At 43.3% G+C, this 13,069-nt stretch overlaps 1 protein-coding gene across 1 annotated transcript in view; it reads left to right on the plus strand.

Moving 5' to 3' along the window:
- Positions 1–1,026: 1,026 nt before the first annotated feature.
- METTL24 (methyltransferase like 24) overlaps positions 1,027–13,069 on the plus strand; it is a 54,950-nt gene continuing 42,907 nt past the window's right edge. The window contains exon 1 of the mRNA XM_062573074.1: positions 1,027–1,311. Within this exon, the coding sequence (XP_062429058.1) occupies positions 1,027–1,311 (285 nt within the window). The remainder of the gene's footprint in view (positions 1,312–13,069) is intronic.

Raw genomic sequence — 13,069 nt, forward strand, 5'->3', positions numbered from 1 at the left:
TGGGAAACTAAAGGAATTTGCCTGTCTCGCCTTTTCTGTGATGTTCAAAGATCCACAGCCCCACGTTCTCTCTGCTCTCAAGGTTTTCTTAAAAGCAAACATCAAACTTTTTCTTTCTAGCGATTTAGAACTCTGCTATCACCGCAGATAAGTTTTCAAATATTTGAGGATTTTTACATTTTTAAAGTTTTCTGTGCAAAGAGAGTTGCGGAAATCTGTGGAACACACATAGCAGTTAGATCCAGTAGGACCGATGTCTGTTTTTAGTTAAGGGAGTATGATGCTCTCTGCCGCCAGTAGCAATTCTGTGCTCATCTTCAAAATCAGTGTTTCGCTGCCAGTCTGTGTCATGCGGCAGTACTTTTTGCTCTGCGCACCTTGTGGGGCAACAGGGAGAGGAGGCTCCTTGCTGCCCGGCGCAAGGCACGAGCACGTTTCGTGAAAGCTGAGAATCCTCGCGTGCTGTTTTAAACAGGCAGAAAGCCTTACACCGAGAAGAGATGAGGAAGAAGAGGTGGAAAAAATTCCGCTGTTTGCTGAAATACGAGAGGAAAACGGAAACGCGAGGCGAAAGCCCCGAGCCGTCCCGCACCGGGAGCGCCCTCAGCTCGCCCGCAGAGCAGGCGGCCCGCGCAGGGGCCGCGCTCCCGGCCGCGGCTCAGCGAGGACGGGCGGCCGCAACGGCTGCGCCCGAGCGCGGGACCTTTCTGCCGAACTTACACAGGGACGGGAGAAGAACGGGCGGCCCCGGGGGGGGGGGGGGGGGTTAAAAAACGAGAATTACGTTCGCAAACCTTTACTTTTGTAACACGCAAACCTTTACTTTTGTAACACCTTCGCTGCCGCCGCGGCTCCGCCCGGCCCGGCCCGGCCCGGCGCGGCCCGGCCCCGCTCGGGGCGGGCTTTCCCAGCTGCTGAAGGCGGCGGCGGCGGCGGCCCCGGGGGCCCGTGCGGCCGCCAGCATGAGCCCTGCGGCGGGGCTGGCGGGCGGCAGCGCCGGGCGAGCCGCGCCGGCCGCCGGCCGCCATGCCCAAGGAGCGGCCGCTGCGGCGGGGCGCCGCTTTGCGCCTCTGCCTGCTCTCGGCCGCGCTCTTCCTCTGCCTCCAGCTGGGCATGAGGCGCTCGTGGTGCCCCGAGGGGAAGGCGGCGGCACCGGCACCGGCACCGGCACCGGAGCGCGCTGCCCCCTCGGCGCCTCGGCCCGCGGCGGCGGCGGGCCGGCGGCGGGTGACCTACGTGCGGAGCAGCCGGCGGGGGAGCGCCGAGCGCGGCTGCTGCCCCCCGCAGCCCCCGGGCGGCCGCCGCGGGAAGGTAGGGTGGGGGCGGGGGGAGGAAGAGCGCCGTCATGTCGCGACAGGGGACCGTTATGTCGCGACAGCGGACCGTTATGTCGCGACATGAGGCGTCATGTCGCGACAGCGCCGCCGCCGTGACGCCCTCTTCGGGGATCCCGCAGTGCCGGCGGCCCTGGTGAGGCCGCTCGGGACCTCCCTAGAAAGCCGCGGGCGGGGGGGCGCCGCGGGGCCTCGCCGACCCCCCGGGCAGCGCCCGCCGCGTTGCTGCGCCGGGGCCGCGGGCGGGACGCCTGGGGCCAGCCGGCAGCGGGCCGGGCCCGGGGCCGGCGTCGCGGGCGGGCCGCAGGCTCCCGCCGTGAGGGGACGTGAGGCTCGCAGGCGGCGCGGGCAGCTGGAGCTGCCCCCGAGGGCTGGGATCCAGGGCGTCTCGCGCCGCGGCGTGCCTTGAGGCGGCAGCGCTGTTGTCCCCGAGGAGCTGCGCTCGTGGCCTGTAGCGCGTTTGGACCCTTCCCTGTTGCTGAGATGTTGATCGTACCCAAACAGAGGTCTCTGCGGGCACTTGGTGCGGTGAGCAGCCTTAGCAGATCGCGGCAGCCTTCTGGAGAGAGACCTTGCAGCCCGCGGTGCTGCTCGGTTGCAAGAAAAGTGGAGAAATCTAGTGCGTAACCTGAATAAGGTAAAGGGCGAGCTGGAGAGGCAGCCTGGGTCCAGAACTGCCCAGCTTGCTTCACCAGCGGGGCAAAGTGAAACACACCCACCATGAGTAAGCTTAAGAAAAATTCCTGGTATTTGAATGCCATTTCATTTACTCAAGGCCATAAAGAAATATTTCTAAGACGTGGTCCACACAAGAATTAATGAGTTGGTTAATGAGTTAGTAAGTAGACTTTTAATTAGGTTCAACTGTGTTAATGATCGTCAGGCCTTTGGGGGGACATGAAGACCACCATTAGCACCTGGAGTTCAGTAGGTGAAGAACGTGAGTACTAACCCGCGCTCACAGCGTGGCCAGCAGCAGGGTGCTGACTTCTTCGACAGCCTCCATGCCGGCTTGGGTTTTGGTAGGTACCAGATGCCGGGCTCTCTGGAATCATTTGTTATTCAGGAGAAGCAAATTTGAATGTTTATTGTTTGAAATGTTCTTTATAGCCTTTCGGGGGAGATGAGGCAGCTTTCAAAGGCTGGGAATGTGTATTTTGTGACCTTTTATTTTGAGAGCCTGTTGTCAGAACTGAGCAGTAATGTTCAGTGTAGAAAAGCGCAGATACTTAACCTGGGATGACCCTGAAGACAAGCAAATGTGATTTTGCTAGAGATGGGACCAGCTTTCTGGGCAAAATAAATTAGTTCAGATGTTTGCCTTGACAAGGATAAAAAACAAAGTTACTTGTGGAATGTCAGCAATGATGTTTGATGGAGAGAAAAGGTGTATATTGAATGGAAAAGGTTGTGTCAATTACCTGCCTATGTTAAAGACTTTTGAGACTGTAACACAGGCTTCATTGCATTGAAATCCATTGCAGATGACTGATACCCATCTTCTTCCTGTAAAATTGTTTTGCACTCTACTTTTTTTTTGCACTCTGCTTTCTACATATACAATAGATCAAGATTTATTGGAAGAGGCCTATGATCAGGAGACCTTTTAGAAACATCCAGACCACTATCTGAGCTGATGTGCTGCCATCATTGGGTCTCACTTGCAAATCCACTTTTTTATCTTTGCATATGTGTCCCCAGTAATTTATTGCTTAATTGAAAATGAGGTGGACAATGAACTCTGGTATAGCTTGAATTTTAAGGAAAGGGGTAACGTTCTTGTATAAGACTGCCCTCCATGGAAATATTTTTAAAGAAAATTTCTAGAAAATTTGTTACTGTCTTCCTTATGGTGTATTTTTAAGGTAAAAATAATTGTGTTTTGGAGATACTTTGTCTTCCTTTGTCTGTGATTTATAGTTGCACTGGAGTTTTTCTTGCTTCATTTCATCTTCTATGGGTAATTGTGATGGAAAAGTGAAACCATGTCTGTCTTCGCCTTATTTTCTGAAAAGTTTGGAAGAAGTGAGATAATTCCTTACTGCCTTCACCGCTGTAGCAATGATGACAGTGAGGTTGTCACGGGGTTACATTTTTCTTCCGCATGACAGTATGGCATCTTGATGTACTGTGGTGTTTGTACCATGTTGAGGCATCTATAATCTTGCAGTGTCAATTCTTAGGATTTTTCTAGTCAATGTTAAAGAGAAAATAAGCTAGAAGCCATTGTTTTCTTGTTAAATATAGGATGATGTATGATAGCTAAAAAAACCAGGTGATTTATTTTGCTTTTATATTTGTTAGTATTATATTTATTTTCACTTTTTTCATCAGGAAGCATTATTTTGTTTCACTAAGTTGCTTCAAACTGTCTTGGGACAATGTGGGGCCTCTTATCAAAAAAGCTGCTTAAATTAATGGCCTGTGGTTTTTACCACTAGCATTGGAGAGAAACTGTAATGTGCAACTGCTGCCAGCCCCTGGCTAGCTGCCAGGTTTGTTGGCGTGCAAAAATCTATCCAGAGGAAAGCGATGGAGACCAGTGCACAGGGGCTGGCTCTCTATGCAGCTCTGCCGTGCTATACCAGGTTGGGATTATTTTTCCTTGCGAATTTTGTATGCTCTGTCTCTTCTCTATGTCCATAAATTGTTTTTTCAAGTCCCCTCCCCACCCACCACTGCTGGTTTTGTTGCTGTTGCTGGACCGTACCGCAATATGTGAGCCACTGGGGTGGCAGTAAGAAACAACCAGCCAGGCTAAACTGTTTTCTTAGTGCCACTGCATTGTAACTCTGCTTGTGCTTACATCACTGAACTAAAGCTAAAGACTGATGAACAGTGTATTTCCATTGGTCTAGTTAGATATCCTACTTTGTGGCCATGTATATGTATATGTATATAAAGTAAAAACATACAGGGGAATTGATGACTACTTTTAAACATTTTAAAGTTTTCTGAATCACAGTTCTGTTATTTGTTTATTTCTCAGGTAGGACTGCAGTCAAACAAACAAGAGCACCAAAAGAAAAAAAAGCACTCAGATAGGATGGGAAAGATGGAGATTCATCCATAAATAGCGCTTGCATCTGCTGGAAACTGATTGGGTAATCATATGTTTTCCTGGATCACTGGCGCAGTGCTAAATCTCTGCCAGTGGAGAGAATGGCTGTAAGGCAGATGGAAGGAATTTGCCACCAAGATTGTAAGGCGGTTCATCCCTTAGCACTTAAGATGCATATGTGGCAAATACTAACCTGAAAGCAGGGGGGGAATAAACTTACTTCAGTAACGGAAGTATGTGACAAGTCTGGGAAATGGCAGAGCTACCAAATCAGCTCCTAGTGGAGTCTACCAAAGAGCAGATACTGTTGCTCTTTCTGATGAGTAATAACCAAAATTTGACATATCTGAATTTTTAGGAGAGGCATAGTCATAGAGCTTGCGGACACTGGAAAGTGTAAGTTTCTGTGAGGGTTAGTTTGGGTTTTGCAATAAAAGACTCTTGAAAGGCTTGTTTGATATAGTGCTTAAAGTCAGTAGTGTGTAGCCACAGGTGTATTTTCTGAAAGTATGCCTGCCATAAGATTAGAAACTTTAAAGTTGTAAAATCAGCTGTAAATCACTTAGTTTGTTCTTGTGGCTATCCTAAAGTAGAGAGTGTGGGACACTGCTAAAGTTAACCTGATGTTATTTTGGATGCTATTTACCTCGTACCTATGGATATAAAAATGTTTGCCTTTGGTGATTAGTAGCTAAGAGTTAGACTTTGCGTGGGTCCATTTGTATTTTGTTTGGGATTATATCATACTTTGAAATGTATGGTATCATTGCCTAAAACTGAACCATTTTTGTGAGGTTATGTTTTTATAGGAATTACTTACGTTTTTGTTTGTCATACCCCCCCCCAAACTAACTGTTTTTTGCTGTTGTCTGTTGGATTGCTTTTTTTCTTTTTACAAGGACTATTTCAGGAGGTTACTGCTTCCCTGAAATAATGACTGATATAATCCCATCCTTAATGTTTTCAAAATCTGAAAAAACATAGTGGAGTGGTATCTTCAGACTAATGTAGAATAACTGATTTACAGATTGTTTGGCAGTTAATAACATGGCAGGTGCAAAATGACTTAGTTCGTTTTAGTCGCATTACATTGTAAGATTCTACTTAAAACTTGCTTTTTTTATTTTAAAAATAACAATGCTATTTATTTCAATCATGTATAGAGCTTATGCAAAGAACCCTTTTTAATACTTCCATGAATCTAGTAAACAAATGGATTAGGTGTTTTCACTGTTTATTTGTATGTATATTGTTTTTAAGCTGACTTTACATCTTCAAATATCTGCTAAACTTTGGATGCTGGTTGAGTCTGGGGTTGCTCTGCACCTTGCCAAACATGAGCCAAAATTCTTTGAGAAATCCTGATCATTCTGAAGTCAGTCTGTCTGATATTTTTGTCTTTTTACATCCAGTGGTGTAAAAGCTGGTGTAATAGTTTCATGTTGGGACTTAACTTTTATAACAGTTTATGAATTATCCGTTCCTTGGGCAATCTTAGAACATTACAGCAGAGTTTAAAACTATTGAGCTTTGGAAGTTGTGAGGCTAATCACAACAGTATATGTTTAAAGGAGCAGATCTGCCTGAACTGAGAAGAGAGAAGGGAGTTACTGGAGCTACAGCATGGATCTAGGAAGCATTTTGGACCTTGTAGTGAATTCAGATCAGGAGTTCATTCCCATCACCTTGCTGCACGTCAGACATGAAGAGTTAGTCATGCAATATGTGTATCACAATTATCCTGTCCTGTTAAGGCAGGTGGTAAGTAGTATTTTAGCTATTATGAACATCAATTGCGACTGTGACTCTGTTGCAAAAAGGGAGTGTAATGCTGAAGATCTGGATATTAGTTGTTATTCTTTGTGTGCCTTGTTCTGGGCACCACCTTTAAGAGCATATATACAAACTGGAGAAGGCCTCAATGAGAGGAACAGTAATATTAAAAGGTGCAGGAAACTAGACTTACCAGGAAGGACTGAAAGATAGGATTTGTTTTGAATAGAAAACATAGGTTATGAGAGGAGTATGCTAATAATTCTCAAACTTGGAAAAAAATTTTGAAGGGTATAGTGATCACTCTAGGCACTCCTGTAAGTAGGACAAGGAATAATTGAATTAATTTTTGGGGAAGATGTTAGAGAAGATCTTTTAACTATAACATTAGGTAAGCAGCAGCAAGAAAAAATATGAAATTTGGCTAGACACACAGGGAAAGTCTAGATGTTCTTAGTTGTGCCTCAGGGCAGAGAGGTAAGCGTATAGTCAACCTCCTGAGATCCTTTCCTCTTCTATGTTTACCTTCTCCACAATTAGAGGAGCAGTCTAGCAGCTAGAATATGATTATCCAAACTGGAATTTAGCTTCAGCAATGATCTAGTGTCAGTATAATAAAAAGAGGTAGTAAGAGTCTTTAAGGGCTATAAGTGGTCATTACCCTAGTTCAATACCTCACTAGAGGGAGAGACCAAACTCCACCTTAATTGTTGTGTGCTGATTTAGTAGCCCCCAGAGGAAGGAACATTACTTGGCAACTCTTTTTTCATCGGCCCTCGGAGGTCTCTTACCAAGTATGAACTGACCCAAAGTTGCTTAGCTTGTAAGATTAGTGCTAGGTAGCAGCTTATGGCTTCGGGCCATTAGTATCTGGGGAATGGCTGCAAGAGCCTTGTTTTCTGTTCAGATATTGTCAGGCTAATAACACAGACAGGTTATTGTGTTTGAGAGGAAAAAAAACTTTTATTGATAGCCGTTTTCAACAGCAGACAAGCAAATATCTGCAACACCATCCCACTCTAGCTCTAAATGGAGGAACCAAAAGATATCTGAGCACAGCAGTTCTTTTTCCAAGTAGCTAAGCAAGGAGGATAGTGGCTTTTTGCTGTATTTTAACTGCAAATGAAATGTCTTTAATAGGCCATAAAGAAGAGATGGTAATATAGTTTCTGACAGTGATGTCACTTGCAAGTTTATGAGGTAAATGATCACTCAGAATAACCTTGATTCTTGCACACTTTTTTATTATCTAAAATAGGTTCTTTCTTCATAAATTTTTAAGAAGCAGCTGGGGAACATTATCTTTCAAATTGGCATTACGGCTTTATGAGGCTTAATTATATCCAGCAATGTAGATTTCTTTGAAAAACATACTCAAGGCTTGCTTTCAACATGTAAAGCCTGGGGAATAACTTTTTCTAGATAGCTGTGACAGAGAAAAAGTATTTTTAAGGTGTATATATACCTTCTTATTTAGGGCATAACCCAACCATCAAGCTAGTATTTTTTTTTTCTGCAGATACATGGTTCTATAATTGGCTACTATGGCAGTTGCTCCACTTTCTTGGACTGGGCTAGCTTGACTATTGGCCGTATAGAAAACATGAATCCTTTATGACTGCTGTCACTTCTTTTTCTCCGTCGCATGGTTCTCGGTGCCCTTTCCCAGATGCTTGTGTTTAGGAAGTTTTGCAGCCTGAGTCAGTATGCCACTGAGGCAGGGGACAGGGCACCGTGTGTACCTTCCTTGCATAGGCCTGTATTTGCTATGTACCTGGGGACTCTCTGTCCCTACATACGTGAGTTTCTTTTTCTACAATAATACTACATTTTGTTTTCTGACGTGTGCTTCTAGTTACCAGACCTTATTAGCAGCTAGCGGACAGGACCCCTCATTCAAGTGCTGTGAACCTGGTCAAAGCAAAAAGGCTCTCTTGTACACAAAAGCAACTCCGGCTGGAGGTGGGAACAGGAGGCCACTAGTATAAAAGTCAATTGTACAGCAAATCAAAGTATTCTCATAATAAAAGAGCAAAGTTTTCTGAAAATCAGGAATTTTGACAGCATTAAAGACAGTGAGCATAACTAGTACCAAAAACAATATTTTGTTACACATATTTTATACTAGAAGTAATAAAAACGTGGACAGTCTTGAACACGTGGGTTGCCTTGCTGAAACTGTCCTTAAGGTGACCAGTCTGACTTCATTATTTCTTTAAACTTCTTTAGAGAGGAGAAAAAGAAAGAAAACAGAAAGACAGGAAAGAGATATCTGTAACAAGTAAAATTCTTACAGAAAGCCTTAAGAGTCTTAGAATTACTGGGTCTCTGACCTTTAGCTGCTTTCTGATGAGTCTATTACCTAACTAGTATTTTTTTTTTATACCAGCAATTCACATCAACATTTAGTCAGCACTATATATCCGTTTTAAAGCTGCATGGTCAGTTCTAGCAAGCCAGACGTTTTTCATGCCAGTGTTACTCAACTGTGTCCGTGGTTCAGACTGAGGTCCAGATGGTGGGTCTTTGGTGTGAAACCAGAGCAGAACTCAAATGGCCTATGAAGAGGAATGCTGTGTTGAAATGCAGGGATGATGAAGACTGAAACTGTAAGAAACTCTCTCATAGCTGCCTTTCAGGCCGGTAAGAACAAGCTAACAATCTCTCTCTTTAGATAACTAAAATGAGTGTGGGATCTCCAGTGCTCACAAAAACAGTTTGGTTTTGCTCTGACAGGCCAAGCAGTCCACCGCCTGCAGTCTTAACCTGGTCTTATTTAGAACCCCCCCACATCTGGGAGTGAAGAGGAGAGTTCAGCTACTCAATTCTCTCTGGAACTGCAACCACACAGAAATGTTGTCTGTGTTCTTGATTTCTCCACTGAGTCTCCACGAAGCTAAGTGACAGAAAAGGGGACTTGGGCTCAGTATTGTGTGCCAGAGACACCAGCACATGACAGGGATGTCTGTCACTCATGGCACAGTTTGGATACAAAGTCTTAACACGTGGGTGAGAACATCTGTATAAGCCTCCACTAATCTTCCATGACATCTGCTGTAGCCCCTCTCTTATTGTTAGTTCTAATATTAACTTGGAATTCTGTTCATCTTGGACAGACATTTAGTTTTCCATAGCTGGGTGAAGTGAATATGAGTCATTTAATCTATGAAAATGTTTTTATAGCTAGTATATACACCATGATACTTTCTTGTATGATGAAACGTCGTCCAGAATTCTTTCAGTACATTGAATTTTAAAATAAAACAGAATTATTAAAAAGTATGATGTCTTTTTTTTTTTTTTTTTTTTTTTTTTAAGATTGTGGTATAGCATGTATATCCTGGAATTGTTACGTTGTTACTTGTGCTGATGTTATTTGTGTTAACATTTATGTTAATTTCTGTATACAGAAATGACAGGGTGACCTGCTGTTCTTTTTGCAGTAAGCAAATTTCTAAGGGTAATAGAAACCATGTGTACAAATGAACTGAAGCCATGGGTAACAGATGAATAATAATGGGTAACAGATTAATAAAGGCCATAATTTTGAAATTACTCTTATGGTAATACCTTGGTAAATTTAAGCAGGAGATGGCCGAAACATTTCCAGCTGCGTACGCAGTACTGGATGGAAGAGTTTGGAACTTAAATGAGCTGTGTGTTCCCCTGCCTGCTCTTTTTCTGTCTCATCTTGGACAATCTTCATTTTAGATGTGCCTTCAGGTACAAGTGTGGTTAAGAAGGGCCCTGGTTGTTACTTGCTGAGGAATTGCACTGCCAGGGAATGGGTAAACAGGGTGTCTTCCGGTGACTTCTGCCTTCTCTAAGAGCACAAGTCTTGGCCTGGAGGGCTTGCTGGCTCCAAGAGAACTGTTTGATTTCTGTTCTTGTTATTTTCTTTTCAGTTTTTTTGCAGCATAAAACCAACCCTGTAATTTACATCCTCCCTGACATATTTGTAAATACAATAAATAATTCTTTCCTTTTGTTTTGCATAATGATAAACATGCAAAATTCCAGCAGCTGTTGCCACGTATGCAGAAATCTTGTTTCTCACCAAAGATTTCCCATGTGCTTTGCAGGCAGGAGGGCACGTTTGCATGTTCTCTGGACCTCAGTAGCGTGGAACTGTTTTGGGCCAGAGCGTTACAGTCCCCAAATCTGGGAAACGCTCGTGAAGAGTTCCCTTTCAGCTGCCACCTCTCTCCCATGTATTGAGGACTTCTCTTGACTCTGGGAATATGAGAGTGGGAGGTATTTTAAGTGAGCCATTGGTTTCTTAAGTCATTTAGGATTTTCAGGTCAAACCTCTGTATTTATGCAAAAGCTCTAGTTCTATATACTTGTTGCAGAAAGATTTGACCAACAGCTTACTAACAAGAGAGCTACTGAATTTTGCTTTGGGTTCCACTTACTTATAGATTTAAGGCATTGCTTCAGGACCACTGCTGTAGTTTTTCCAGAAGTGAGAAAACCCCAGATAGTTTCCGGGAATGGCTTGATCTTGTGGCTCCTGCAGACTGAAGGGGATGAACTCAATGCCCTTCTTGGGGATGTGAAAGGAAATTTCCCCTACCTTTAAAGCATATCAAGAGACAGCCTGCAAAGAGCTGGTTAGGCCAGTAATCCCTCTTAGGGATATTGATGCTTTGTGTTTGTGCCATCGGTTTTGACGAGATAGTCGCTTTTCTTTTTTGTGACCAGAGTGGTCTACTGGGGAAAACTAACGTAGACAAGAGTAAGCAGAGAAGCACTGGTGACATGTTAGAGGCTAGAACTGCTTGGGAAATGCATGCAGTTTAAAACTGATGAACAGTAACTTCATCATCACTGAGTCACCATCAGTGCTTTAATTTCTGCCCCTCCCCCCAGCCTTCTTCCTTATTCCTCTCATGCTAGCTAGCAAAGTCAAATAATTAATTGGGAGCTTCAAAGTTGCTGCCCTTTATTTAGCATCTTCTTTCCTATTTCACAGAGACAGCATCTGACATGCTAGCAGGAAGAGATGGTGATGTCTATTGATATGCCATGTAATTTTAAATATTATCTGCCACTTAGAAGCCTAAAGAATCAGTTTGAAATTGTTCCTGCTCCATGAAAAGTTGACAGCGGTGGTAGAGGTATGAGATGCATCTCGGGGATGAACACTATAGCATAGGAAGTCATAGGGACTGCCTGAATAAACCGACTGAATGTAAAATTTGTTAATACCTATGTCATGTCTCATTTAGGACTTGCCTCATGGTTGTTCCCACAGCACTTACACTTTCAAAGACAGTGAACTTTGTTTCATCTTGAATAGGGCTAGGCAATGGGATCTTGTGCCTTTTCCCTAACTCTTCTGAGAAAGTTAAACGAGAAGCAATGTTTCAATTGGCTGCTGCTGAGCTGATATGTTCCTTCTTAATTACATGCTTTGATTAATGGTTTGATCTCGAAGCTATTATTCATTATGAAGTCCATGGGAATTCTAGGTATATCAGGAGTTCAGGATCAAACTAGTCCTATATCCCAGTATGTATCCTATATTCTACATAATATTTATAATTAGTGATAAATTGTTGGAAAATGTCCCTAACCAAAGAAAATGGTACAAATATGCCCAAGTACATCCTCCATGGGCATATGATACGTCTATACTTGCTTGTCTTGAACAAAAATTATTTTAAAATTGTGTGCTTTCAAACAAGCGTATTTCCTTCTTTATAAACTAGAAAATAAATGTACAGTCTTGTATTTAAAATTCTAACCACTTGCAAACCAGCTGTCAGTCCTTTACTAGACAAGGAATTGATTGCCATTCGGTTGCGATGTTCTTATTTTTTTGAAAGACTTTCACATTAGCTTGTGGGCAGTAGTCCACAGTCATATTAAAAAGAAGAAAGGGAATATCTTTGTAGACATTTAAAGATGTTACGCATTTCATTCTGTGGAGTTGCATTGCCTTATTTTAATAGCTAACACTTGCATGAAACAAGAAGCAGTAAAAGAAAAGTGAGATTTGGCTATTTATTTAAATCTCTCATGTCTATCTAGTAAGACACCCATATGATTAAGTGAACTGACTGTGAGCAGGAGGGACCAAAGCCCCTAGGTACCTACCGTGAATCTCTGTCTATCTTCCCTTCGGTTTTACATTGTGAAATCTAGATAGCCGAGTAAGTCACACAGCCTTTCAGTTTACCCACTGGTAAGAATTAATTTTTGCTTTGTGGAGACCTACTGAAAAATACTGCCCTGTCCTTCTCCCAGCACCCATGTTAGAGCAGTACCAGTATGGCCAGTTCTTGTGACTTACGGTGAGTCTTGCTATACCTGACGTTTTGCTTATGGCTGTGACACCTTCCCCATTTCTAGAAGGAAATTCAAGGATGAGCTGGTGGGTTCAGAGCTACGCAGGTCTATCAATCTTGCACAGATCTGGAGGGGCAGGCGTGTCGTCGTGGTGGGCAGAAGGGAGGGTTTTCCTGATGCTTCGAATTTCCATTCAGGCTAGAGGATCTGGTAGATCATTTCCTTTTTGACATTCGTGCTCCAGTTAGAGAAAGCTGTGCAAGGGTGGAATGCTCTTTTTTTTTTGTATGAAAGCGTTAAGGTTTATTTTAAAGCTTTTTTTTTTTTTTTTTTTTTGCCAACTCTTAGCCTTAGGCAAAGCCTGCTAAATGAATGGCTGCCAGAGACATCCATATCTGTAAATCATGATTAGAGTGCTGGAATTTGCACAAAATAAACTCGTCTTATCTGACCAGTGGAATATTTACTAATGAATTCTATTTGTTGGACACTGTGCTTTGAATATTGCAGTGAAGTCAACCTACTGAAAAATAGCTTTTTCCCCTGTTATATGGGTTATAATATCTCCCATATTTTCTCAACCGAGGAACTTCATTTAGCACAGTTA

This window comes from Rhea pennata, chromosome 3, assembly GCF_028389875.1.
Source record: "Rhea pennata isolate bPtePen1 chromosome 3, bPtePen1.pri, whole genome shotgun sequence".
Classification (NCBI taxonomy): domain Eukaryota; kingdom Metazoa; phylum Chordata; class Aves; order Rheiformes; family Rheidae; genus Rhea; species Rhea pennata.